Here is a 26515-nt window from a genome sequence, read left to right as displayed (position 1 = left end):
TTCAAAATTTGGAACACAGTAGGAATGCTTTAGGACAGTAATTATCAACAAGGATTGCAGAAGATGTATCAGGAATTTTGAAAGAAAATGTACAAAGACGGAGCTCTGATAAAAGTAAGGCAATCCTAAAAGTCTTCTTTGCAGACCCCACAGCTTAATTTCATTTTCCTCCTCTTATTTGACTCTAATAACCAGCCTCTATTCTGCCACAATTCAGAAAATGTTATCATTCCTATTGGCCCACCTATGACTCAAAAAAGAACATTTTCAGCTGTCACTTGAAGAAACAAACACAGAAGCAGGGCTGCTGGGAACTTCTGTTCACCCTGAAGAACAGATGAACCCAAACATAGCTCTCATGAGTTTTCCTTGTTTGAGCTGGGGGAAGCCAACCCAGGAAACATCAGCACTAGAGACATCTTAGCCATCCTGTTCCCTTACCTGTGCTCTGGGCCTTACTCCTTTTTCTGTTCATGACTGAGTTATTCTGGCATTTCTCAGTATTATGCATTGACATGGTATTTCAGGAGCATCCGGCAGACATGACTTTCATGGAATGAAAGTGGGTTTTTTTCTGGCATTTCCTGTATCATTTATGGCATGAATTATTCTCTCTCACCCCTCTACCAAAGCTGGAAGTTGATTCCAGTTCTCATTCACATCCTATGTGAGCTCTCCCTACTTCCTAGCTCTGCCACAGGAAGCTTTCTGATCAGGATATGGGGATGTGTCAGGTTTGTGTGACTACAGCTCACTATTGTTCCAGCAGACTGTGACCCCCCCAATAACGTAAGATTTTCCTCTGTCCTTGGATACCAGCAGCCAGTCACTCCAATAGGAAAAAACACCCACAGGCACTTCCTTTGACAAGATGGTAACTAGGAAGAAAAGCTGCAGGACAAAGCTTGTGACTCAAGCTGTATTTTGTTGCAGCTCTGTATTCTTTTTTTTGTTTGTTTGGGGTTTTTGGGGAGGGGGGAGAGGTTAAGTGAGAAGCCCAGCTAGAGAGCAGCTGTGTGTTTTAACTCAGTGGCATGGGAAGTGTGCTGACAATTAACCAGTTGGCTGCTGCAGCAATCTCAAAGCTCTGGCTAAATATTAGAGAAGTGTTGGATTTCCCAAGCCACCCCAGGATGAACAGACATAGGCACCTCACACTGTAACACTATTTGATCCCTCACAGAGCCTGCAGCCTCACACAGAGGTTGGTTTCCTTTTAAAAAAGAAAAAAAAAAAGACAAAAGCCACTGGTGAGCCTCACAATATTATTGATAAGCATGAGAAGTGGTGAAATGTACTGCACATAAATCCCTGGGGCATCTTACAGTCTGGGAGGACAGAAACAGAGAAGGGAATAGTAACTCACCAACAGCTTCTACTTCTTGGTTCTGAAACTGCTTCAAGAGGTTCTGCACCCTACTCTCCATGTCAGAATTGGGCATATTGTTCTTCAGATAATCCAGCAACTTCAGCAAACACATGTAGTCAGGGGGCTCCCTGAAATCCTCCGAGCACTGATCGAGCCAGGCCCTTAAGACTGATGCTATTTCACTACAAGCAAACAGAAAGAAGACAGTGTTTGCATCCACTGAACTGAGTGTACCTGTATCCAACAGAGCAACAAGCACAGGAGACATTCACAGCCCACCTGAAGTATATGTGCTGAGCTGTACCACAGCCATGTTTAACAACCATCAGACGTAACACACATCATCAACAGCACAACATAATTTCTTCATTCTGTCTCAGGCCACTGGGAAAAGCTCAATGCTTGCTCCAGAACCACTCCCTGGGATGTTGTGGGAAAATAGCAGGGAGGAAACAAGGTATTCATGGCTACTTCCCAGTGGAAATGCTAAATCAAATGTTTCCTCTGGGGCCTTTCATCAGCTGCAGAGTCTGGGGACCATAATGGAGCTCAATATCCCTCCATGCCATGTTCCTCCTTATCTGCAGTCTCGGTACAAAGCCTGCTTGCTCATGAAACTGTGGCTTTCATGGAGGAAAAAGGAGACAATCCTGAGCCTAACCCCCACAGACACACAGAGCGAGTGGGATTGCCTCATCCTGGAGGATAAAACCCTTGCTGCACAAGGCTGCCCCATGCCAGAGCCAGCCTGGGAGTGCCAAGAGAGCTGAGCCTAGGAGACACAGTGATCCTGCTAATCTTAGTGGTTAAAAATCTATCAGCAGAGTCTTGATTTCATCTTCAGCACAAACCAAGGAGAGGCTGTCAAATTACAGCACGAAAAAAGGGTGTCCTGCTCATGCTGGCAGAGAAGGAAAAGGATGCTTAAGGACTTGTAGGACCAATGGATCCTGTTCAGGGAAGTTATCCCAGATTTAGATACATGCAGCTAAAAGAACACCAACCCATGGACAATACTTCTACAGACTGAGGGGGATGAGAGGAAAGCACAGCTGATGACTCAGTGTGGTTTCCACCCCGCCTGAAGCTGGGGGGAGGTGGGGGGGAAGTGATCTGTTTGCTTTTCCTGATTTATGTGGGTTTTCATCCACACCCATCTATGAGATTGGTACTTAGATACTGCACAATATATGCTTGTGGGAATGGCCTTAGATCTTGTATTTGCGTGTATTTATCATCATTTCTACTTGATTTTGTAAGAAAATAAGGCAATTTAGGCTATGGTTTTCCAGAAATAATTTGCAGTGTTGTTGACAATTTTCAACTCAGTGTAGCAAAAATAGAAAATTACTAAAAAAGAACCACTTTTCTTTAAGCTCCTTATTTCAGAATAAAAGACACAATAAACACCTAAACTTCCTGAAAAAAAAGGCCCTGAACTTTCCATGTCTCCAAAACCACTCCTAGATCTCAAGTCTCTTCCAGAGCAGGAAACTCTCCATTGGAGCTGTGTACAAATACTGGCACATTCCTGCTACAATAGCAGTCTGCTGCATAGCAGAGTCTGGTTAACTCAGCTGCTCTGCAGCATCCAAAATAAACCTATAGTTAAGAAATAGTAAAGAGAGTTTCTCCCATTGTCTATGTCACATCTGAATTGCATAGGTTTTCCTCAAAACTCAAATTAACTTTTAATACCAGACAGATTTCATACAACTTGCATCCATTTAAGTCTGTTGTTTCTTTCCCTTCTTGTTCTGATAACGTGGCAACTTTGAATTTTCAGTTAGAGTATTTGGAAATCTGTTGGTAATATTCTTTGGTTAGGTTGCTGACAGGAGAAATGCTGAAATTACAATTTCAGAGCTGCAAAAAGTATTTACAGTCAAAAATTAACATGCAAACACGTTCTGGATTTCAGGTTTCATTGCAAGCTGTGGCACAGCCAACAGTGCCAGACCAGCTCCACATCCCAAGGTCAGGAAAGATCAGAACAGGTAGATGCTCCCACTGATGCTCCCAGACTCTCCCACCACCCTCCCAGTTTCAGTTGTCCTCTCTAGCCCCACAGACACCCAGAATGCTGTCACAGCAGCACCAACAGTCTCAAACACCACTGTCCTATGCCCACAGCATTTTCCTCTCATTCCCACCAGAGGCAGGGAACACTGTGCCTCACTCCATGCCCAATTAGTGCATTCCCTCCTGCTCCCTGCTCCTTTTCCCCACCCACATCACAAACCATCATCCTACCTGGTCCCAACACCAAAAGCCAGGCTAGGTATTCTATTCCTACAACCATTTCCCAATTCAGCCATGATTTGGAAGCAGAAGCCTCTCCACAGGGCAAGTTCTTGTACTAATATTGTTCACACACTCTCTACACTAAGCTCAGTTTCCAGAGATTTGGTTGGTGGCCACTTTCTTAAGCTGAACAACAAACAGAGTTTAAGACAGATACAGTGTCCCAGAGCAGGGTGAAGAGTTCACAGCTGTTACAGACACTGAATTTGCCAGCAAAATCATTTCAGTCAAGAGGAAAAATAGGAAAGAGAGAAGAGGTACACTGTGCCCTAGTGACCTCCTGCTGCCTGGCTGCCCTACTGGAGTGTCAGGGAATAATGCAGCTTTCCAGACATGGGCTGGACATTTGCCCGTATCTTACAGTAGCTTTATATTTGCTGCCCTTGCAAAGAAATTCTCTATACTCAACAAACTCAGATAGGAACAGGGGCCTTCCAAGAGCTCAGACAGGAAAGCAACTACAGACTATATTTTTCATGGGTTGATGATGAGTTATAAATTCTTCCTTTCCTGCCTATACAAAAAAATCCTAAATGCTTAACTCTTATGCTGCTGGCAATAGACCCCAGGCTCTGCTAAGCAATGCTTTCAAGTTTCACACCTATCAGAAAGCCTTCTAATTTCCACACCAGCTTTGCTTGGAGCCAGTCTCTGGAGGTTTCAGTCTCCAAAACCTATCCTGGTGGGTGGAGAAGTGTATCTGAGCCTGTTGTTCACAAACTGGGACCAAGAACCCACCCACCTCCCTCTGCCCATGAGCTGCAAAGAAGGTGACAGGGCTGTGGCAGCTCCAAGTCCAACAGCTGTGTCAGCTCAGCAGGGCACAGTGGAGATGGGAATTTTGGGTGGCTTTGTCTCTACTGGGAAGACAACTCTAACAGTCCTGATAGGATCTAATAGGAATTAAAGACAGCATTTCACAGAATCATAGAATTAATTAGGTTGGAAACTACCTTTGAAATCATCAAGTCCAACCTATGACCTAACACCTCCTCATCAATTAAAGCATGGCACTGAGTGCCACATCCAGTCTTTTTTTAAACACCACTAGGGACAGTGACTCCACTGCCACCCCGGGCAGACAATTCTAGTGCCCAACTATTCCTGCAGTAAAGAATTTTTTCCTAATGTCTAACCTGAACTTCCTCTGGCATAGTTCAAGACTGTGTCCTCTCATTCTGTCAGTGGTTACCTGGAGAAGAGACTGACCCCCACCTGACTGCAGCCACCTTTCAGGAAGTTGTAGAGAGTGGTAAGGTCACCCCTGAGTCTCCTTTTCTCCAGGCTGAACATCCCCAGCTCCCTCAGTCATTCCTCACAGGGTTTGTGTTCCAAGCCCCCACCAGCCCCGTTACCTCCTCTGGACACTCTCAAGTGTCTCAACGTCCTCCCTAACCTGAGGGGACAGAACTGGACACAGCACTCAGGGTGTGACCCCACCAGTGCCAAGTACAGGGGAAGAATGACCCCCCTGCTCCTGCTGGCCACACCATTCCTGATCCAGGCCAGGGGCCTTTGGCCTTCTTGGCCACCAGGGCACACAGCTGGCTCATGTTCAGCCAGCTGTTCACCAGTATCCCCAGGTCCCTTTCCACCTGGGCACTGTGCAGCCACACTGTCCCCAGCCTGCAGCACTGCAGGGGATTATTGTGGCCAAAGTGCAGAACTTGGCATTTGGACTTGTTAAACCTCAATTTCTGACCAAAAAGGCAAAAGCGCTGTTTTCTTCCCACCACAATTATTTCTAAAGAATGTGAAGGGAATCTCAACGCTTAAGGAGAGTAAGGGGAACCTCAGTTGCAAAAAGAGGTTAACTGATTAATTTCTTATGAAATTCTATAAGAATGTGCACAAAACTAGCTATAATTTGCCAAATACATACTTAAGTCCATAAAAAAAAATACTCATTACAGATGGCTATTCCCTTTCCTCCACTGTCCAGGCAGTAACTCTCAGGCTTGCTCACACAGACTAAATTTAGTCACCTATATTTTCTCGGTTTTGCTTGTTAAATCGGGGTAAAATGTAAATAAACCACAAGAAAAGGCTGCTCCAAGGGTGGATTCTCACACCCAGTTTGTTTATACTGTCCTGATGACTTCCAGCAAACAATCAGCTCTTTCTGATTTGGAAAAAACTTGTTCAATAACATATGGGAGACTTTTGCTGGGATGAATGTGAAGCTACTAAGGGAAGAGCTATGCTAGCTGTTCTTTGTTTTAATTGAGATGGCAATCATTAATTTTCTTTCTAATTATTCTTTTCTGCTTGGTTCTGGTTGTTTTCATAACTCTCCCACTCTTCCACTGCCCTGTGTTTGACTCTGCTTCTCATGTAACCACACTGGTTTCTAATGTTGTTTGAGCTTAATTTGCTTTACTGGAATGAATGATTGTTGCTCTCCCAAATGCATCTTAACTGCTCCCCACCATGGATTTCCCAGGCACCAGAAGCTTCCAGCCAGTTTTCTTCCATTTGTCTCACATTCCTTTGGTGTCTATTGGCCTGGAGTACAATGTTTCAGACTCAGTTTTACTTCTGCAGTGCTGTAACTGTGCACATTGTTTTCCAGTGGGACTGTTTGGTTCAGAAGGAACCAAAAGACAAGGTTTTGGTCAGGAAGATCTGAATGCACAAAAAGCCATGGGAGAATGTTTGCTTGTCACTATGAGAAACTCCAAATGCTGTGGTACTATATTGAAGGTTTTGATATTTGCTATTTTAATGCAGAAGAGGGGAGGTGAACATGCCACGTGGTCACTGAATAATTCCTTAATTTTCTCTATTTGAACTATTTCCCCCAAATGCTGTGGAATGAAACAAAGTTTCAGTTTAGCTTCAAGTTGTTTTGTCTGCGGTTTTCAATTGTGCCACATTCCAAGTTTTAATAACAAATAAATTCCACATTTTGATAATAAAGCAGATGCAACTATGAGCTGACATTCAAGACAAACAAAAAAGCCCCAAGTATTCTGATTCATTTCTGTGGCCTGTCGTCCATCTGAGGAAAGCACCACCAATGGACTCCAAACCAGCAAACCAAAGCCAGTAACAGAAGGAAATCACAGCCTTGTAGTCCAAGAGGAGGCTTGAAAGAACTTTTTGCTGTTACTCAAGGATTCAAAAGCCATGGCAGTACTAATGTTAGACCTCTGGAAAGCAAACAAATAATCATGGTCCAAGTTCACAGACCAACATGGCAACATTGTCTGCCTCTTTGAAAAACCTTTCCTACAGGTAATCTCAGGTTTGGACTCCTTTATTTTTGAGTAAGGTCTCCAAGGAACTAGATTCAGTTAACATTAAACTAGGCTTCCCCATATGCAAACATCACAGGCAAGCCTGGACTGTCAGCTTGGATAGCTTTTTGTGTATCTGGACAGGAATGAATCACTACAGGGAACTGCAGTGACACAAATTTTAAAACTGGTAGCAGCCAGCTCAGCCTCTCTTGTTGATGTACGGCCCCAGCTGCCCAGGTGTCACAGGTTTAGCAAGGGACTCCAGTGCCATGACCTGGCTTGGAACACTTGCACTACCCAGAGACATCTCAGGATCCTGCAGAGCCACTGAATCCCAGAAGGTGCAAGCAGCTACAATATTTTAGATTGTGAAGGCTTTGTGTTCCTTTCTCAGCTCCAGTCCTCAGCCTGGTCTTCAGTGTCAACCTTTGGGGAAAGCAGTGGCTGCTCTTTTAACACATCACCTCTTTAAATTCATGGAGCCTGTGCTTTGGGAGGAGCTATCTGCCACAAGTGGACTGATTGCCCAGAAATCAAAATCCCAGAAATCAAAATTAACACTGTCCTTCACTAGAGGAGGAAAACAGCACGAGTTGTTCCACAGATCACCCTGCATAGAAAGCCCAACCTTTCAAGAGAGTTAACAGTTAACTGAGGAACTGGTCTGCTCCAAAGAGAGATCAGGTGATAGGTCCTATCACCAAAAGCATTATTTCTATCTCCTGGGCAGTACACTTGGCCATTTGGGGAGGACTGAAGGCCCCACACTGCATCAGCTGCTAGAACACATAAAGGTGCTGAAGCTCTCGAGGAGGTGACTATTCAGGTTTTCCATGACTCTGCCTGATAAGGTGCAAAGAGCCTTCACATCAGACATAAGTAAGAGAAAGAACTACTTTTTGCTTTCCTTTCTTTACTCATTTGCTTTTCAGGTGACACGTACCAAACAAGACATTTGAACTATACAATCTCATTTAAAAGGCAAGAACATAACTGAATTATAGTAGAAATTTTATGAACCTCTCTTTAAAGCTGTTATTCATCATGCTGATAATTTGTGTTTAATGTATATATGGTTTTATTCTGAATTGTCACACATCTTGGTGCTTTACACTTTTTTTTTTTTAATGTGAACAGAAGTCCTAAGCTACAAACCATGCAGAGAACACAGAAGACTCCAAAGACAATAACCTGAAATGAGAAGGGAAGTCTGTCATCCCTTGACACAAAAACATGCAGCACGAAACAGCACAATGCAGTCTTGTTGATTTGGTAACAGGAAGAACAAAAAAAAATACTTACAGGAGGAAGAGGGTCAAATAAGCTACTCCATTCAACTCTTATACCAGACAATTAAGAGACACAGCATCACATTTCTGGAAACACAGGCTGAAGTCCATCTAACTCAGATATTTAACTGGAATATATGATCTTTTCTGGACTTTATTCTTCTGTTACTTGTGATCATGAATTGCCTGACTGACTGAAAACACTGAGAAGTGTGGAAAGCAAGTTAATGAATTTGAAAAGCTAAGGTGGGTTCTGACAGGGAGCAAAAATGCAGGTTGTTTGAAGCTTACAAAATTTTTGATGGTTTTGATGAGTTTACTCACAACTCTAAGATCCAAGGTATCTTGAAAAGTATGGGACCTTTGTTTAAACCACATATTAGATGTAATTAAGTCAGATCCCTGTCGAAAAATACAATTTTTTGACCACTCCAGCAGCCAAAAAATGGTAGGAATGATGTTCAAGTGAAGAGGAGAAAATCCCCTTGGCAGAAGGGGTCCTAGGAGGGCACATTTCTGAACACAGCCAAAGTGACTTTGGGTCAGTGACAGCTACACATCACTGCAGCAGTCTGGAATCACTGCAGGATCTGGGAACAGAAGGGCAGGCCTAAAGCTCCTACAGGCCTAACAGGGCTGTGCCACAAATGTGCTCAAGCCCTAGTTGAGGATCTGCAGGTACATAAACACTATGTGGACAATTCACATAATTTAAAACAAACAGATCATTTACATCGGGCATTCTCCTCAAAATACACCACAGCTCTATACTACAAGTGCAAAAAGAACAGAGAATTTCAACATAGAAGGCAGTAACCTATGGGCTTACAGTGCACCACACAGGACAATGTTCCTTCCACACATACCCTCAGTTTGTGCCACCCCTCCTTCTTTCAGGCTCCATGAGGTATTTAAGGAGTCATAAACTCTCCTGCAGTTGTTATTAACTTCTGCAGCATTTTTTGGTGACAAAGCAGTGGAAAGTGCTTTGAATTGCATCCCACTTTAATGGCCCAACTGGCTTTTTAAAGCCTCTGAGCTGTCACAATAGGAGTCTGATGAATGGAGAAGGTCTCTCTCTGGCCACAGACCACAGGCTTCCCCAGGAGATATTTTTCCTCTGAGAAATACAGAGTTAATGGCAAGTAATAACAAGGCTCTACTGCTGCTTCCTCCTATTTCTCCAAGTGATATAAAACCAAGAGCACAATTATATCATGTTTCTCTTCTATGAGAAAAGAGAGTAAATGCAATTATATTGGAATTATCCCAGACAAGAGAAAACCTGATCTACCAGAAGTACATGTTTCACAACAGGACTACAAAGCCAAACGCTTTCCAGATACCATTAATTGTATCTAAGAGACATGTAGCCAGAGCAACTGAAAGCAATAGAAATTTTTTAAGGAAGGAAAGTGAATTCATATTTATATGGGATCTGTTTAAACATGTATATATACCTGACAAATAACTTTGTTGGCAACTTCATTGTTGAACTTTTTATAGACATAGATTTGAGTAAAGATAACAAATTTACATATAAGGTATATAAATACCTTATGATACCTTACATAAAAGGCATCTTATGAAGACCAAAGGATCAAAATCAGCAGTTCTGATCTACATTAATAAAAAATCTGTCAGAAAATTATCAGAAGTTGAGCTACCACAGGAACAGGCTTAATCCATTTATCCATTCAAAGGTACAAAGGTGTTATGGGAGGGAAGAAAGCACTGATGCAGCAGGAAGCAACTGACAAGGCTTGTAAACCCTATAGATGTCAGGAGGAAAATAATTCCACTAAAAACAAACAAACAAAGAAACAAACCAAGACAAACACTCTCCTACTAAATGTTATTTGCTTGCACACTCACCTGCAGGTATAACTAAAAACTGATGCATTTTGCCCAAAGCCCAAGTGACACAGGTAACATCAAGATTACTTTCACCCCTTTTCTCTCAATCTCATCCTCAAAGTCCTCTGGGTCCACAAAAAGGCAGCTGGGGGATTAATCCCACCATGGTTTATACTGGTGAAATTAATTCCTCACCCCCAGAATAAATCCTTCAGCTATTCTGCAGGAAGGGTACAGCTTTAGCTCATGTTTTATAACTGAGATCAGGGGATGTCAAATGGTTTGCCCAAAATTAGAAGGGACCCTAGAGCTCAGTCTGGATGGAAGTGTGGGAACCACCACTGTTATTGCTTCTACCCATGACATCATGCTGCCTCCTTGGTGCCTGTAACCAAGTTTTAACTACCAGCTGCTCTTTGAGGAATTCTCATGGCAAAATGGAGTAAAATATTTAACCAGCCAGGAAAGACTGAGTGTTGAGCCCCTATGTCAAGTCCCATGGGACAAGAGGAACAGAAAACCAGTAATGCCGACAAGAATCAAGCATCTTCATTCTGTAATCGAATATAACCACGCATGCCACAGTGCATGCAAACCACAGATGTCAAAGCACAAATGTTGATGACCTAAGGCACATTTTACACCCAATGTCTAAAGATAAAACCCTAGGAAGATAGCCAAACCGCCTTTTTCTTATTTAAACTGCAGTTCAAAACAACTTTGCCATTTCTTTTGCAAATGAGGATGACCTCAGAATTTAAATTTCACTGTAAATCACAGGGCACTAATGGACAAGATCCATGCACACACGTGTCCTGAGTCACCCTCAGCTTTGCTCTGCAGGCATTGCTGTAATGACAATATAATCACTCATAAGCAATAACCACTTACTGCCACAGATAAGGCAGAGGAAACAAACACTCCTTTTCTGTTTAATCAGCAAAATGTTGGCCTAGATGTGTTAATCTCATGTTTAATTCCAAAACAATTTCCCTGCAAAAGATGCCTGGATTGTATTATTGGATATGTTACAAGACAATTGGTATTTGGCCTTTCCAAAAGCTTGTTTAAGCATGCAAACTGTGCTGTGAATTTTCAACTGAATCAACAGTTCTGCTGCTCACATCCTCCTCCAGGACCTGATCCTGTCTGGGGTTTGCTCCACAGTGCTAATCCATACTTACGCCCTGAGTACCATCTCAGATTCCAAGGAATTCAGGTTTGCCACTTCTCCATGGCTTGAGGTCTCCAGGTTTCCAAACCTGAAAAAGGAGATTAATGTTTAGAAGAAACTCTAGTGAATAAAAGCAAAATCCCAAATAGCATCATTCATATATAATTACCACAAACAGCCAGTATCTTCCAATCAAATTTGTTAATTTATATGAAGCAGCCTGGACACAGGAGGAACCAACCATAACAGTGTCTTTGCTCATAACTCCAAGACCCTTCTGTCTGTTTTCACTCCATCTTTCCCAGGGCAATATTCCAGTCTGCAACAAGACTGTAACACAACCATCTTCTCCAAAACAGCTTCTGTGTCTCTAGCACCTGCCATTCCTAACAGCTCCAAGTGTTATTTCAAGGTTTCCTACGTGGCAAATGCTCACTTTGTGCCCAAATTCCCGATATCAGTGAGAAAAGCCCACAATGCTGTGAAAACACCACTGGGAAGGAGGGAACCATGGGCACAACTCCAACATTGCCACAGGGAAATCTCTTGCCTACAAGGGACAACCCTGTGCCTTGCAGGCAGGATCATGCAGTTCATTTTCAGCAGGACTGCCTATTGTTTCAGATATACAGCTCCGTAATTATCCATGAAGAATTCCATGGCTCCTTACAGGCAGGTTTAATGAAGGTGAACGATTACTCACTGTCCAGAATAAGACAAGCTGATTTTATCCATTTAGGTTTATACAACTCAATAAATGTGAAGAGCTAAAACAAGTGCATCCTTAAGTGCTTGTGCTACAATCTGGTAACATCCGAGAGAACATGGTGAGCTGTTTCTGTCCCGAAGGTTCGTGTCACAACTGTCACAAACTCATCCAAAAACACTTCAATGGATGGAAGTGGTGAGAGTTTTATGCTCCTCTCAAGTACTGGTCTAAGGCTTTGTATGTAAGAATCACAGACCTGTTATTAAAGGGAGAGGATCTCACTCTCCACTGCTATCTACTCTGTAAGATGCCTAAAACACAGCCAGTAGACAAAAGGCACTTTTCCCCCCCACTAGGGAAATTTTTTTTAGTACAGTTAAATTTTTATATTCAGTTTTCAAAACTAATTTTTTGAGGAAAATGTACTGAGATGAGTCCCAACGTCATTGTCCTACTACTCCGTGAAATACTAAATATGTCTTTGCAGAACATTAGGCACTTGTGTTTAAATCCCACTAGAGACACAAGCTGAGTTTTACAGGAGAAATCCATAGGACGGCAATAAAGAGCAGGCAGTTTTCTGTGCAAAACTGGAGAAGGATATAAGGCTTCCTTATGTTGCCAGATGTAAATCTCTGCTTATCTCTCCTCTCTCCATGAACAAACAGGTCATTAAATACGGGTTAGGAGGAGTTAACAAGACAACTAATGTAAAGAACAGCCTTTCTGCAGCCTTCCAGCACTCTGTTCTCACCAGCTGCCGACAAAGAGTCTTTCACTGGCCAGCCTTGTAGGAATGCTTTGCATACAAAAAGAGACACGAGAAACAAAAGATCCTGTAGCCCACAGAACTTTTCAGCCTTGCTTGGCATTTGGGAAGTTACAGACTGCACTCAAAGGGACTAAGCAAATGAGACCAGAATGTAATGGGTAATACTGAATGTTTAAATACTAGAAAATAGTGGAAAATGCATCCCTGCGTCTCTGTTAAGAGGGAAGGAGGAAAATACTCTGAATAAATAAGAAATAAAGATGGTCTCTGCAACGGCCCCAAAAAAGCCTTAAACAAGTTTGCAAGCATTGAAACAAGCAATGTGGAAGGCCAGATCCTCAGGAAAAATAAGGTGGTTTGAATCCTACACACATGAAGTCATGGAAGTGAAATCACTTCTCTAGCTGAGTAGATAAGCCACCTGATATAAAGGAAAAAGAAATAATAGATGCTACAGGAATAGCAGTGAGTCAAACACCACAAAGCTGCTGTCCCAAAACGTGTGGTTCTGCTACTGCAGGAGCTGTTCCTTCAACGCTCCCCCTCCACCTCCTCTGTCCTCTCCATCTACCCTCCAGCAAACCATCCTCCTGCAAAAGGAATGAATAGGAAACATCAATCTTACTTGGTTTGCACTGTCATTACCCAGCTCCAACTCTCCCACCAAACAGTCTCAATTCCCTCCTCTGTAAACTGCTCCAGACAGGGACTGGTTGCTACTTTCTCTGTGCCTGTGCCAAGCACAGCACAGCTCCGCTTCTGAGGAGCATGGTTATCAGGGAAAAATACATTATGGAAGAGAGGAATTTGGCCTCCTTCTAACCTCATCTGGATAGCTAACCAGCCCTGGCTTCCATCACACTTTGGAATACCCCTCTGGGAATACCAAAGGCACCACTGTATCCCCACATCCAGGGCCAGGAGGAGCCACTCTCCTTCCCTCCAGGAACTTCCATGGAAGGCTTCCACATCAAAATGCCATCAGGATCTTTTTCTTTTAACTCTCCCTGCCCACTTGAACCAAACAACTAGAAAATATCAGAATGTATAGAGTTAAAAGCTTGGCAGATTTCCAAAGCTGTCTGCTGCACTTAGATGCCAAACTCCCCTGAATGCTAAAGGGATGTGGATGCTCAATTACTCCTAAATAGCTTTGGAAACACAAGTCGTCCCACTCACTTCTCAACATACCAGCCTGTGCTCAAGATTTTGTCTAGTGACTTCTATTCTATCTTAAAATAAAACCATTATAGGCTGAATCTGCCTAAAAAAATTAATGGGGCTTCTGTCTCAAATTTAATCAAAAGCAAAAGGGTGATATGAAGTCCTGGAGGAAAGAAAATTTAAAAATGCAACAACCAGATTTCTAAAACTGTTTCTAAAATGAAAGTTTCTCTTAAGCACAGCATCGGCTTTTTTATTTGCTTCCCTGACACAGGAAGGAGCACCTCACCTGCTTTTGGACACCATAAATGCTTCCTGCCCCAAATTCAGTCAGCAGTGCACTGCTTGGACAGGATACTCTGCAGATAGCACCCAGTGACCAACAGGTTTCCACACACACTTAGGGTACAGGATATGCACATTTCCCAGGACATTTTCCCAAGAGTCTCAGGACTTTTTGTGTAAGCTGGATTTGTGTAAGTCTAACACATTCATCAGACAATTCTGCAGCACTGTATCCACAGCAAATCCAGCATAAACTGCATGCACTGGCTTGAGGGTGATCCAGCTTCCACAAATACATTGTGGAGGAAGTTTTTCAGTTTGTCCCAACAAAATAAAATATCTTGCAAATGATGTGGATGCTGTTCCCTGCTCCTTTCTCCCAAGGAGCTGCTCACCTGTAAAAAGCTGAAAGCCTTTTTTGATCTAGTCATATCACTGTTCTCCCTTGGACCAAACAAGAGCTCAGCACTTCTAAATGTTCCCTTACTCCACAACTCTGCTGTACCCCCAAGAATAAGAGACAGGGCTCAAGCTCTTCAGGTGAAACTAAAACTGACAACAAATGCCAAAACTGTGCTGCCTTTTTGCCTCTTTTTTTTTTAAGAGATTGCTTTTTTCATTATTACTTCACTGGCACACAAAACAAAACACAAGTTATGCACTGACACCCACTTTAGACTCTATACCCTGATGATTAACAAGAATCACTAAAAATAAAGTTGCAAAAATGCAGGCTCTGGGCTACTTACGCTCAGCTAATCTAGAAATTAAAACCAAGCTGGTTAAGATCAATTACTTTCCATCTTTTTTCAATTTTTTCCTTATAACATCTGCTTTTCTTCACAAGTCCATATTCCTCAGCTACATGTAAATCACTCCAACTTTTATATCTTAAGTTTAATCTGTATTTTCTCCCAAGCCATAGAATTCTAGATTATCCTTAATATACAGAAAGCCAAGAGAAACATCACATCCATGGATTCTTAAGCATTACACTCCTATGACTTGTGGGAAAGGAAGGAAGTGGTAACCTCCTAGGATCTCCTGTGGATCCTGTAGTGTATTAAAAAGGGCTGGGGATGATGCTGACAGGATCAAGCAGCCCGTTCCTCTGAAGGGGGTATTGTAACTTGTTTGGAGAGGTACACAAGCCAGCAAGATCAAAACTGGGCTCAGAAAAGACAGTTCTGTTCTATAGAGACAGTTCTCCTGGGCTTTCCTGCCCTTTCCAGACATTTTCACCTCTTTAAATTGGTGTGAGAGGAGGAAGGCAGAGCCAACTTCCTTAGAGCCTCAATGTTTTTATATTCTTGTATGTGCCCACTGCCAATTTTTATCATTTCTCACATTCTGAACCAGAATTGGGATGGACTGAGAGATAAAGCACAGAACAGTCAGGTAACTGTAACCAAGTCTGCTCTCCAGGATGGCTGCTCTTTTCTCAGCTGACTGCTTACCTGACTGTCAGCTTATTATTATTATCTTTACTAACTGAGCCAGACAGCATTCCTACAAAGCAGCCAGGATTGTCCTTTTCAGATAGAAAAGCACAGATAATTTATCCATGCCTTGTTCCTTATCTACCTAGTGGGAGAGTCAAAATTAAACCCTAGGAGTTCTGATGCCACTTCTCTGCTCTTATTACTTCATGCCAGAGCAACCATTTCTGTGAATCACAGATTCTGAAAGTGCAACAAATATGACTCCCAAAATAAGAGCACCCCTGACCCAGCTGTATCTCAGTTAGAATTTAGTGTGACAAATAATGCTGCGTGTTACAAGCATTTATGCAGACACAGTAGCCATGATTTAAGAGTCTGACCATAAAAGCTATTCCTACAACATTTAGCAGTTCTTGGGCTGTCTGCAAAAATTCATGGCTGCATATTCATGTGACATAATAGAACGAGAGAGCAAATTCTTTCTTGTGTTTGTACAATCCCTGTTCCAAATCAGCAGCCCCCAAACAGAAGAGCTAGGTCTGAAATACTGGTATCCAACAAAATTTTGCAATCTATTCTAGGTATGACTTTGCAGCTCATGCATTCTGTTGGGTTTTTTGGAGGAAACTTGTATTAATTTTGCTGTGTTGCTCCAGGTGGGTTCTTTAGCAGCCAAACATGGCACACTTTCTTTATCCACGCTTTGATGAGTGTTGAGATGTGAGCAGCAATGCATTTATAGACTGGATGTTTATGCTGAAATTTTGGATTTTGCAGTATTCTTGACAACAGGTAATTAAATCCATGCCCAGTAGAAGCAAGGGAAGAAGTTCCTGACACCTTTCCCCTGTGTTGTAAATGATGGGTCCATTTCTACTGCACAGCAGTGGCTCTTACCTGTCTAGAAGAAGTTCCAGCACTGCCCTGGGAGAAGCAAAGGCCCTGTAAGTTGCAAGGAAGATGCTGATGTAGGAAAAATCTGCATCTCCAAAAGCTGTGAGAAGGTTCTCCACCAATTTCTCCAAAGTTCCAGCTTTTATAGCTCTGATCTTGGATGTTTCATACTGTCTGACAGTGTGCTCTGGGGGTAACTGGTCTCCTTCACCCTACAAAAGGAAAGAAAAACGAAGTGCAAAAATCAGGCAGGAGACAGATCCCTGACACAGATTAAATCCTATCTTTGTACAGGAATTGGCCACCACCAGTTACTAAATAATTTTGTCAATTTTTGGTGCTCTCCAAGCACTAAGCATTGTATCAAATAATGGAGTTTTTAAATAACTTTATTTTTAAATATTTCTCTAAGATGTTCAAAAAAGCATTTTACAGTGCAACCCCTATCAAGTTAAATCATGAGTCTACCACATATTATTAACTAAAAGACAATCCATTATCCCACAAAGAGTAATATTACTGAAGGGAAAAAAGTGATAATTCAGCGTTTCATTTAACTTCTGAATAAACATGAAAACTGAGCATAACTTAAGCACTGGCACTTGTGTTTCCCTTGCTGAAAATACCAACTCTGGGGTGTCACACAGGACCCAAGGTCAGAACATAACTGGTGCAAAAACATTTCAAACTACTTTTGCAAGGAGGGTGTCAAACTCATCTTGCAAACAAGGCATTCTAACATTCCAATTTTCTCTTAGAGTTTCCATTTGGCACAACGTTTGTCCATAAATCTAGGATTTGGGATTGTGTGTGGGTATGTTTTCTAAACACCATTTGTTTTAAATGCTTACAGCCTGCTTCGAGTCTGAAAGAACATTTCCTTAAATTGTGCCATTATTTAGAGGGCATTCAGAAAAGTATTTTTGTGACTGGTTTAAATCCTAATTTGCAAAGTATATGGGATAAAAATGGGATTATAAATCAAAAACGTCCAATATTTACTCAAATACCTTGATACTGAGGGAATGAAGAGAGCATGTTAATGACAGTCACCACCAACCCTGGCTCAGGATACTGACCAAACACAAAGGGAAAAAATAATCTATTAATAAGATAATTAAGGAGAGATATCCCACCCACTTCCTATTTACATCACTACCCTCCACTGCTTTGGAATTGTTTCTAATAGACATCCTTTCCAGTTTTAAACAATATAGATGTCTTCAACATAATTCTAAAGTTCTGTCTCTAGTATTATTTACAAAGCTCTGCTATCTCATTTCCTAGATTAATGACTTCCAACAAACCCTTGCTGCAACATTAAAATACAACATTACTGTCTGTATTAAAAAAAAAAGCAAAAAAAACCCAGACTCACAGGGAAATATTTTGCTACATTTTGTTCTGTGGATCTTACAGCTTTTTAAAAGGTGTATAATTTGTAATATATCTGACTTCAAGGTGCATCTGGAAATATATTAATTATAAAAATGAACTAAAAGTGTACCTGGAATTATGTATGACACTGTCATTACAGAAACATTCTTAACGGGATAAACTGTCACCACTGTGTTGCTCTCTTACATTCAAATTTCCCTTAAGCAAAACCTGATTGCATATTTAAAAAATGCAATTTTCTTGCTAACTCTTTATCTTACAATTATGATACACTTTTGAAAATAACTAGTTACACTATACAACCACTTTCAGCCAGGGAAGAAAGTCTGCACTGCTGTATTTAACTCTTAATTTTTGATCCAGCAGATTACCCCACTCACACTGTAATGGGCATATTTTCTCAGGGCACATAAAACCCTCTCATTCTCTCATGTGAAGATATTCAAAACAAGGGCAGAATCTGCTTCCAGGACTGATACACGCACAAAATTTTCCATCAATTGCAACATTACAACTTCCCCGAGACATCATGTTGGGAAAATGTTAAAAAGAAACAAACCCCCCCAAAAAAATCCCACCAAAGCAAAACAAAACCAACCCAGCTTCTGAAAAATCTAAAACTTTGTCAGCAAAATATCAAACTGTTAGAAATCATTGTGAGAGTTTTGGGATTGCTTGTATTTGTATTATTTCAGCAATTCTGCCTGTAAAAGGAAAAGGGACTTGGCAGACAAGCTCAATAACAGGCTTTGAGAATAAGACCTTGTGGGCTGAGTTTCATGCTAACAGGAAACTGCTCAGTCTGGATTTAATCAAGAGGGCATCTCTTCACTGACACAACCAGGCTACCCAAAGGCAAAGGAGTTTTCATGTTTGCTTTAGAGCTTTCTGCTCAGAGGAACACTCTACTCACTGCCATGAAAAAACGCTCCTAAAGCTCTTTGCAATTTCTGACAGGGGTACAGGGTGACCACTGTTAGTGGTACCAACAAATGACAACAGTTTTGCACTGTTTTGTCCATCTAAAGAACAAAAAAAAAGCTCTCTAGCTCCTCTTTGTCTCCTTCAGCACCATCTCCAGCAGTCTAACAGAGACCTCAATACTTCAGGGCTTTAGCAACATTTTCTTGGTCCTATAAACAAACAGATATGGCATTTTATAGTCTGGTTTATGTCTTTTAAAATCTCACTTCGATTTTTCAGGCAACAGATTATAACCTTGATAATCTGCAAGTGTAAGTGATGAGCAAGTAGCTTCCTACAAGATAGACAGCATCTTTCAAAAGCAAATGTAGAAAGATTAAATGGAGGTATATCCTTGCAAATTCTTATTTTCTGAGGCTGTGTGTGTACTAATGTAGTGTAATTCCAACAACTTTACTAACCCTTGGCAATGCTGTACCTTCAGAGGGGCCCACTGTCTTTAAAGTGATCATCTTACAGTTCTACAGCACAAAACATTACCTACATACACAGTTCTTGCTGAAATAAGAGAGCTTCGTGCAGACCAAAACACATCCAGGCTGAAAAGCTTCCTCCAAACACTACCTGTTAAGCTCCAGTGGGAATATAAATTAACTATAAACACCACCATTGCCTAAATCAGTGCTACAGCCTAGCAAGAGGGATTAGAGACTCGAGATAAAAAGGAAAGTTAAAACTCTGAGCAGTACAGAACCAGGCTGCTACCCAAACAGCCATACAGAATTGTAGTCATTGTTTTAGGAATATCACTGGAAACAATTGCTTTCACCCAAAAAACTCCACTGCTCTGCAGGTTTTTTCCAATGTAAATATTATCTGATGAGATTCTGGAAGTGAGAATCGTGGAATGAAATCAATCTAATTGTTTTTCATTACATAGACTGGGAATAATACTAAAACAACTGGGATGAACAATAAGAAAAGGAGATAGCAAATATTCTTCAGGCTCAGTCATTTGAAACATTACCACTCTACTAAAGATTTGTTTTATTCAGAAATTTTGCAGTTATTTTTAAGAGCATCTAGCTAACACTTTAAATGCATTTTTACCAATTTTGACAGATTTTTAAATGCTTTTCACTTTCCTTGAAACTTACAGCTTTTCCAGATGGAGAGTTTTCCACTCTGTTTTTATTAACTTACTGGACAGGCGTCTTATGCTGGAAAAAAAGTGCCTGAAGTGCAGTAACATGTACATTAACTCAAAATAAGGCATTCTAATCAAGATTTTCACTGTTTGTCTAAATACAGGTCTGCTTTAACCTTTTGAAAGTAGGAGTTAGATGCTCTTTGTGACTTAATTTTTTTCACATTGCTTCCTTACACACAGGTTCTTCAACACATATCTTTAATATCTAGGGTCATCCTTGGGGAAAATAAAAAATAGGGGGAAAAATCATATCATGGAATGATTGAACTCAAAAAGCTCCAGAAATATAAGCATCCATAATGTCAGTCTAAGGACCCCATTGGAGAACTCTAATGGAGTCAGTCTAAGAGAAGAAAAATCTAAAATATCCTTTATTTAACATGCAGACACACATCATTAAAGAAAACAGCAAGACAGATGAAATTTAATTGTCTTAGTCAAGTATTTTGATAAAGAACAACCGCAAAGACATTAACAATTTTTCCGACAAAGCGTTTCTTTCCAACAAAGGCCCTGATGGAGTTTATAGCTGAGGAAGCGGGATCGTGCCGGGGTGCAGGACAGACAGACAGACAGACCCACAGTAGCTGACATTCATGTGCGCTGACTCCCAACTCCACCACATGACCTTTGAACAAAAAAATCCCTCTGGGAAGCGCCGATTTTGCCCAAACAATGCCAGGCAGCAGCGCCCGGGCTAATCTTATCAGGCAGAGTCACAAGTGAGTGTTTTCGGGCCAGGCCGCTCCGTGCCGCCCTCAGCGCTGTGGGCCCCGCTGCCGGCACAGCAAACGGCCTGCAGGGGAAAAGGGCGCATCTGGAAAAGAATTCCAGCCTTGGAAAGCCTGCCTGGCACTGCAGGGCCTGGGTGGCCAGCGCTGACAAAGGCAGATGCTTTTATCCTACAGCGCGCTTGGAAATGAAACGAAATAAAATTACGCCAGAGCTCTCCACAGAACCCTCTCCACAGAACTCTCTCCACAGAACTCTCATTTCCTCATTTTGGATACTGTTAAAAAACAAACAAACAACAAAACCAAACAAAAAAACAAACGCAAAAAAAAAAAAAATAACACCACCCACACAAAACCAGAACTCTGCATACTGACTGCACCAAACTCAGAAGCCAAAATAAGTTTATGAACTCTTTGCTAAGCTCCGAAAAGGAGGGGGATTCCTGGATTTCCAAAGCTCCACCCTTTTCCTTTCCTTTCTTGCCACATAAATACCCATTCTTGGCAGCGACCCAGAGTTTCCAGGACCAATTAATTCCACGATCATGACACAAAAGGCATTCTTGTTTTCTCTCGGAGCTCGCAGCCTGGCTGGTGTCTGTCCGAAGCGCTGGCAAACACTCACAAAAGCTGCGGGGCAGATTTAGAGAGGAAAAGAGAAAAGGAAAAAAAAGCCTCTTACACAAATGCTGCTGCTCAGTTTGAACCTTTTCACTTGGGACACCTTGCATCTACTTAAAGCCACTCTGGGGAAAATAAGAAACAAGAGGCATTCCATGGTGCTGAGCTGTGCATTCTCACACCTTCGGAAGCGATGCAAATTTTGGCTCATTTGGAAATCGGTGAATTTGGTGGGACCAGCTCTACATAAATCAAAGCAAAAGTAAAGAAGCCTAATCACAAATCACCTCTCTCTCCCTGCATGCATCTAAAGGAGTTTTAACAAGTGCATTACTAAATTGACTCTTCAAAGAGGGCTAGGTTAAAATGGCATTGTGCAGCTCTTACAAATGTTGGTGCCTATCCAGCCTTGGGAGCATAGAAACTCCTGCTCTGAATTTACCCACTCAGAAGCATCTGTGCAGCAAAGGAACGTAGCCATATTATTCACAGAGAATCAAGTCATCCAGGAGGTTCACTGTTCAGCATACAAGGTTTTTAAAGAAAAATCACCTGAACAGCTCCAGATCTCCATCTCTACCTTGTACGATTTATGCACTTACCCTCTCATCACTTTCCACCTACAAATGCTCCCTCTCATCCTGTCTCTCACCTCTCTTGCTAGAAAGACTTTTAACAAAACCAATACAAGGCCTCTCAGTCTCTCCTCTTGTGTAATTTGGTGTCATCATGGGGTTAACTGAACCCGAATCATCAGATCATTGATGTTTATTTTTTGTTTGTCGTGCTTCCCAGATCTGCAGTTCACCGAAACACTGTTCCCTCTTAGGCATGCCAGGGATGTATTATTTTCATAACTTGTATTATTAAATATTCCTTGCAGTGGTTTTGATTGGACACTGAAGCTTAGCAAGTTCCTAATTTAAAACTGAAAAGCAAGAAAAAGAAACCAGTAAGTCAGGTAAGACTCTTAGTCATGTGCATCTTACATTGTTGGAGGAATAGCTGTCATCAAATGACATTTACTACAAACACTCTTATAATCCAGTAAATAAATGTGTCCCGTACTAAGTATCTTCCCAAAGCCCTTCTGTATTAGAAGAAAATTATTCGTAAAATTCAGTATCCTCCTCTTTTCAGTGCCCAGAAACACCAAAATGTCCAGTCCCCAAACCAAGCAGTAAATAAATATTCGAAATAATGAACAGCTAAGTGAGCAGAGCACCAGGATGAAGGCAAGGAAATGGGTTTTAGTGCCCATTTTGGCAGTACAATCAGCTCATTTTCTAAAAAATCTGAAGCCAAAGGAAGTGTTACACTGTGTCTCCTTGAGAGAAGAGCTCTACAAAGTCTCCCAGGACTTGCATAAAGCAAGCCAGTGATTAGTTGTGAAAACTACTAACAGCTTTTCCAGGTATGGATTACAGAAGGTTCCTAAGGAGGTAAAGGCAGCTGAGGCAGCTCCCCTGTGCCCCAGAAACAGTAATTACTGCTTCTGCTCACAGCCTTTATCTTAACTCCTCTCTTCCTCCTTCCCCACACTCCCATGGCTTCCAGTCTGCCCTGGAAATCTGGAGGTGCCAAAGCACCCAGGAACCATTACTGGGAACCATAAGGGAGAAGAGGTGCTGAGCAAAGAAAACAAGAATAAAAGGTGGCAGACAGCTCAAACATTTCACTTGAGTCTGAAGCAGCTTCTTGTGATTCTGGTTATAGATTACAGGGATAGGTAAAGTGCACCTGCCATCTCACAAATACTGAGAGGTTTAACCTCATTGCACAGCAAATTCAGTATTTATACATAATATTTCTAAGCTACCTTGATGTTAAAAATGTCAACTCTATGCCTACCCTAAGAAATGCCAGAGGAAAGCTATTATTTAAATGTTGTTTGTGAAACAGAGGTCAGCAAAGCCCTGTGTTTCTTTCATGAAAAATGCTGAAATATGCTGTCATTTTTAAATAAATAGCAAGCATAGCAAAAAGAGGGGATGATTGATATTAGCACTAACACAGTCAGACAGATTTCATATGGTATCATGATTTTTGACTACCAACACAATACTTGTGCTGTAACAAGTCACTCTATTTTCTATCTCCTTCCAGAAATGTAATTTAAATTAATTGTGGACCTCATCATCACTTTCTGCTCAGTCAGTAGAAACAAAGAAGGTCCTGTATGAGGCAGCAGGCAACAGTGCTAAATAAAAAATGGATTTAAGGATGCCACAAGTAATAATTCTGTTTCATAATAGTAGCACAAATGCATATTACATAACCTCAAAACGCTTTTATTCATCCTAATTGTATTGTTGGCTCTCCTTTCACACTGAAAAGCTTGCTCAAGCAATACACAGAAATTAAATTTATACTGAGTCATGAAATCGGTGTAAACTGCCACTGTATCCAGTGTAAACAACAAGGCAAGAGAGATAAATTAGTAGTAGTATGAATAGCTGGAAATTAAACATGTAGGTGAGGGGAGATGAAATACCCTCTGACAGAGGAGAAAATACTTAGCAGAAGACTGATTCATATTTTAAAGTAAACTGAACTTGGAACAAGGTATTTTTGTGGAACAACAAATACCAAAAAAATGCTGTTACATGTCTCATAATAATTACTGTGAGCAATATCTAATGCCAGATTTTCTAAGCTTTTTGGAAGAAATAGGTTAGCAGTCAGTAACCACTTTTATGACCATAGCATGAAAACATACCTAAACTGCGTTATAAACTTCATTTCCATGGCTGTGCTTTTTATCACCCTTTGTTTTGAAACGAAGAGGCCTCTCCAGGGTGGAGTCTGAGCAGAAAAAGCAGTAATAGGAAGCTAATGTTTCCGAATATTAAGTGTTACCAGCTTGAATACTTATTTACGTGCTGAAAGAGTCCACAAATATTAGCATTAGTCCAGGCCAAACTGCATTTTTACTATATTATCTAGACATCCCAGGGATGAAGTAAATGTTCCTGGTGTTCTCCTCCTGCACACAAACCCCCTTAGAGAGCCAGGGACTGACTGTGTTTGACTACACGTGTCTGCAAGCAATGGCAACATCCTTGTCCCACTTGTACAGGTATTTTCTCCAGGAGAAATTCTATATTTCACTGGACCAACAGAAGCATGTGACAACTGAACTACCACACACCTCCACAAATTACTGCGTTCTCCTAACTACAGCACCAGTCATGAACCCTCCTCTTCTGCCCCTGCACAAACGGTGTGAGCTGGCCTGAACCCTCTGCAGATATTTGTATTTTGGTTTAAGAATGCTGCATTGCACTCGGACTGAAATCCTTAGGCAATGGACATAAATCAAAACACATAATTATGTGGAAGTATTGAGTCAGAATGCAAAGTAAGTATAGCTTACAAGTAAGGGGGAGAAGCCAGATAAATCAGAAGTTGTCCGCATTGGTTTGATTTTTCTTTTTTTTTTGAGGGGGTTGTTGTTTAACTACCCACCAGGAGTTAATAGCATACCTCTGCTCTTCCCTGTCCTGTTCTCCCTGACCACCTGATGTTTTCCTGAACAAAGTGCCTGTTTTTGCAGGAAGAATGCAAGCCTCATGCTTTAAGTAAGTGTGCAAGAGTTCATTCACATTTTCTCTACTGCAGGGAGCCAGGAGCCTGAGCACAGCCAGAATCAATCTGAAGCACTCCAAGGGAGGAATGCAAAGGCCTAAGATCTGCCTTCCAAGTCAAACACGTTGTTGTTACTCATGGGGCATTTCCAACAGCAGCACAATGGCTGCCATCTCCAATCCAAAACACCCGCCCTGCCCTAAAGGCTTCTACTCTAAGAAACACAAAATGCATCAGAAGTACAGCCAGAGATTGCTACAAACCAAGCAAACAAAAGCAGAGGTATAGCTTCATAATAATTTTCTTGCTCTATTTGCATGGAATATTTAAACTAGGTTTCAAATGCACCTCAGGAGCATTTAGTTAATTAATCTCTTCTGCACTGAAGACAACAGCTAATCAGATGGGTGTACTGACTTGTTTGCATCCCAACACCAACACATATCTGAAATGTTACAAACCTCATCTGACAAACTCTATCCACAGGAATCCTCTAAACAAATGAAGGACATTCTGTGTTCAATTCGAGTCAAAACAGAAACTCAATTTACTCAATACATGCAAGCTTGTGTGGGGCATAAACTGTATTTAGGAGGGAATAAAACCCTAGCTACCTCTAATATGATGGTCTATTTCTGCTTTAGGATTATAGATACTAACAAAGAGCCACTGGGATCTGGCAGTTGGATGAGATATACCACAAGTCTCCAGTTTGAAGCCCAAGGGCTATCTCAAAGCATTCCCTATTGTTCAATCATTCTGAGATCTTTCAAAGGAAAATGCCACTTAGTAATAAAAACATTTTACTTGCACAAAGAGCTCGTGGACTCCCCAGAAAAGAAGAAACAGCTACTGACTGGAAGAAAGGTTGAGTCTCATAGTGAGAAAGGCAATACAAAACAGGTGAAGGGGTGGGAGAAGGAAAGAAAATAATCCTTTAAACTGTTTTCAGACCAAAAAAGGTGGGAAGAATATAAGAGAAAAAATAGATTAAATACACTATAATAACAAGATTACTCCACAAAAGCACTTGAAATGCCTACACCTCCTTAGTGCCATTGTGGCCCAGAGGCAGCACTGGTTGCTGCTGTCACAGCCATGTGTGGGACAGCCATGGAGGTGTCACAGAGGAAAAAGTCAGAACTCCATCAGTCTGCAATCCAGCAGATCAAAAGGTTAGTGAATGCCACCATGCAAAGTGGCACAGAGCTTCACACGTGAAGTGGAGTTGCCAAAATCTCATTTTGATTGCCAAAGCTGCTGAAGTTGAGCTACACTCTGATGTGCGACAGATGGCTTATGCAACTAAACGGAGATAAATGTGAGAGACCAGAAACAAAAGTCTGCTGAAAGTCCTACCCTCAAAGGTCCCACTTTGGCACACAGGTCCCAGAAAAGACCTGAAGGCTTACAGTAGGTAGAACATTACATATTTCAGTACAATGCTTGTAAGTTACAACAAAAAGCAAACACAAAAAAAGTCTGAGGAGCCCACATGTAGGGTATCGTGTTCTGCTCCAAGCTGCCTCATTTTTAAAG

The 26515-nt window shown here is 41.4% G+C and overlaps 1 protein-coding gene across 1 annotated transcript in view; it reads right to left on the bottom strand.

Moving 5' to 3' along the window:
* The window catches only part of RGL1 (ral guanine nucleotide dissociation stimulator like 1), a 54056-nt gene that overhangs the window by 17558 nt on the left and 9983 nt on the right, over window positions 1-26515 (bottom strand). The window contains exons 3-5 of the mRNA XM_014886731.2: window positions 16505-16713; window positions 11246-11323; window positions 1367-1551 (exon numbers count right to left, since the gene is read on the bottom strand). Coding sequence (XP_014742217.2) covers window positions 1367-1551; window positions 11246-11323; window positions 16505-16713 — 472 coding nt within the window. The remainder of the gene's footprint in view (window positions 1-1366; window positions 1552-11245; window positions 11324-16504; window positions 16714-26515) is intronic.

Source organism: Sturnus vulgaris, chromosome 9, assembly GCF_052056855.1.
Source record: "Sturnus vulgaris isolate bStuVul1 chromosome 9, bStuVul1.hap1, whole genome shotgun sequence".
In the NCBI taxonomy this organism is placed as follows: Eukaryota; Metazoa; Chordata; class Aves; order Passeriformes; family Sturnidae; genus Sturnus; species Sturnus vulgaris.
Note: the sequence above shows the minus strand (reverse complement) of the source record. Positions and strands in the feature narration are given on the sequence as shown.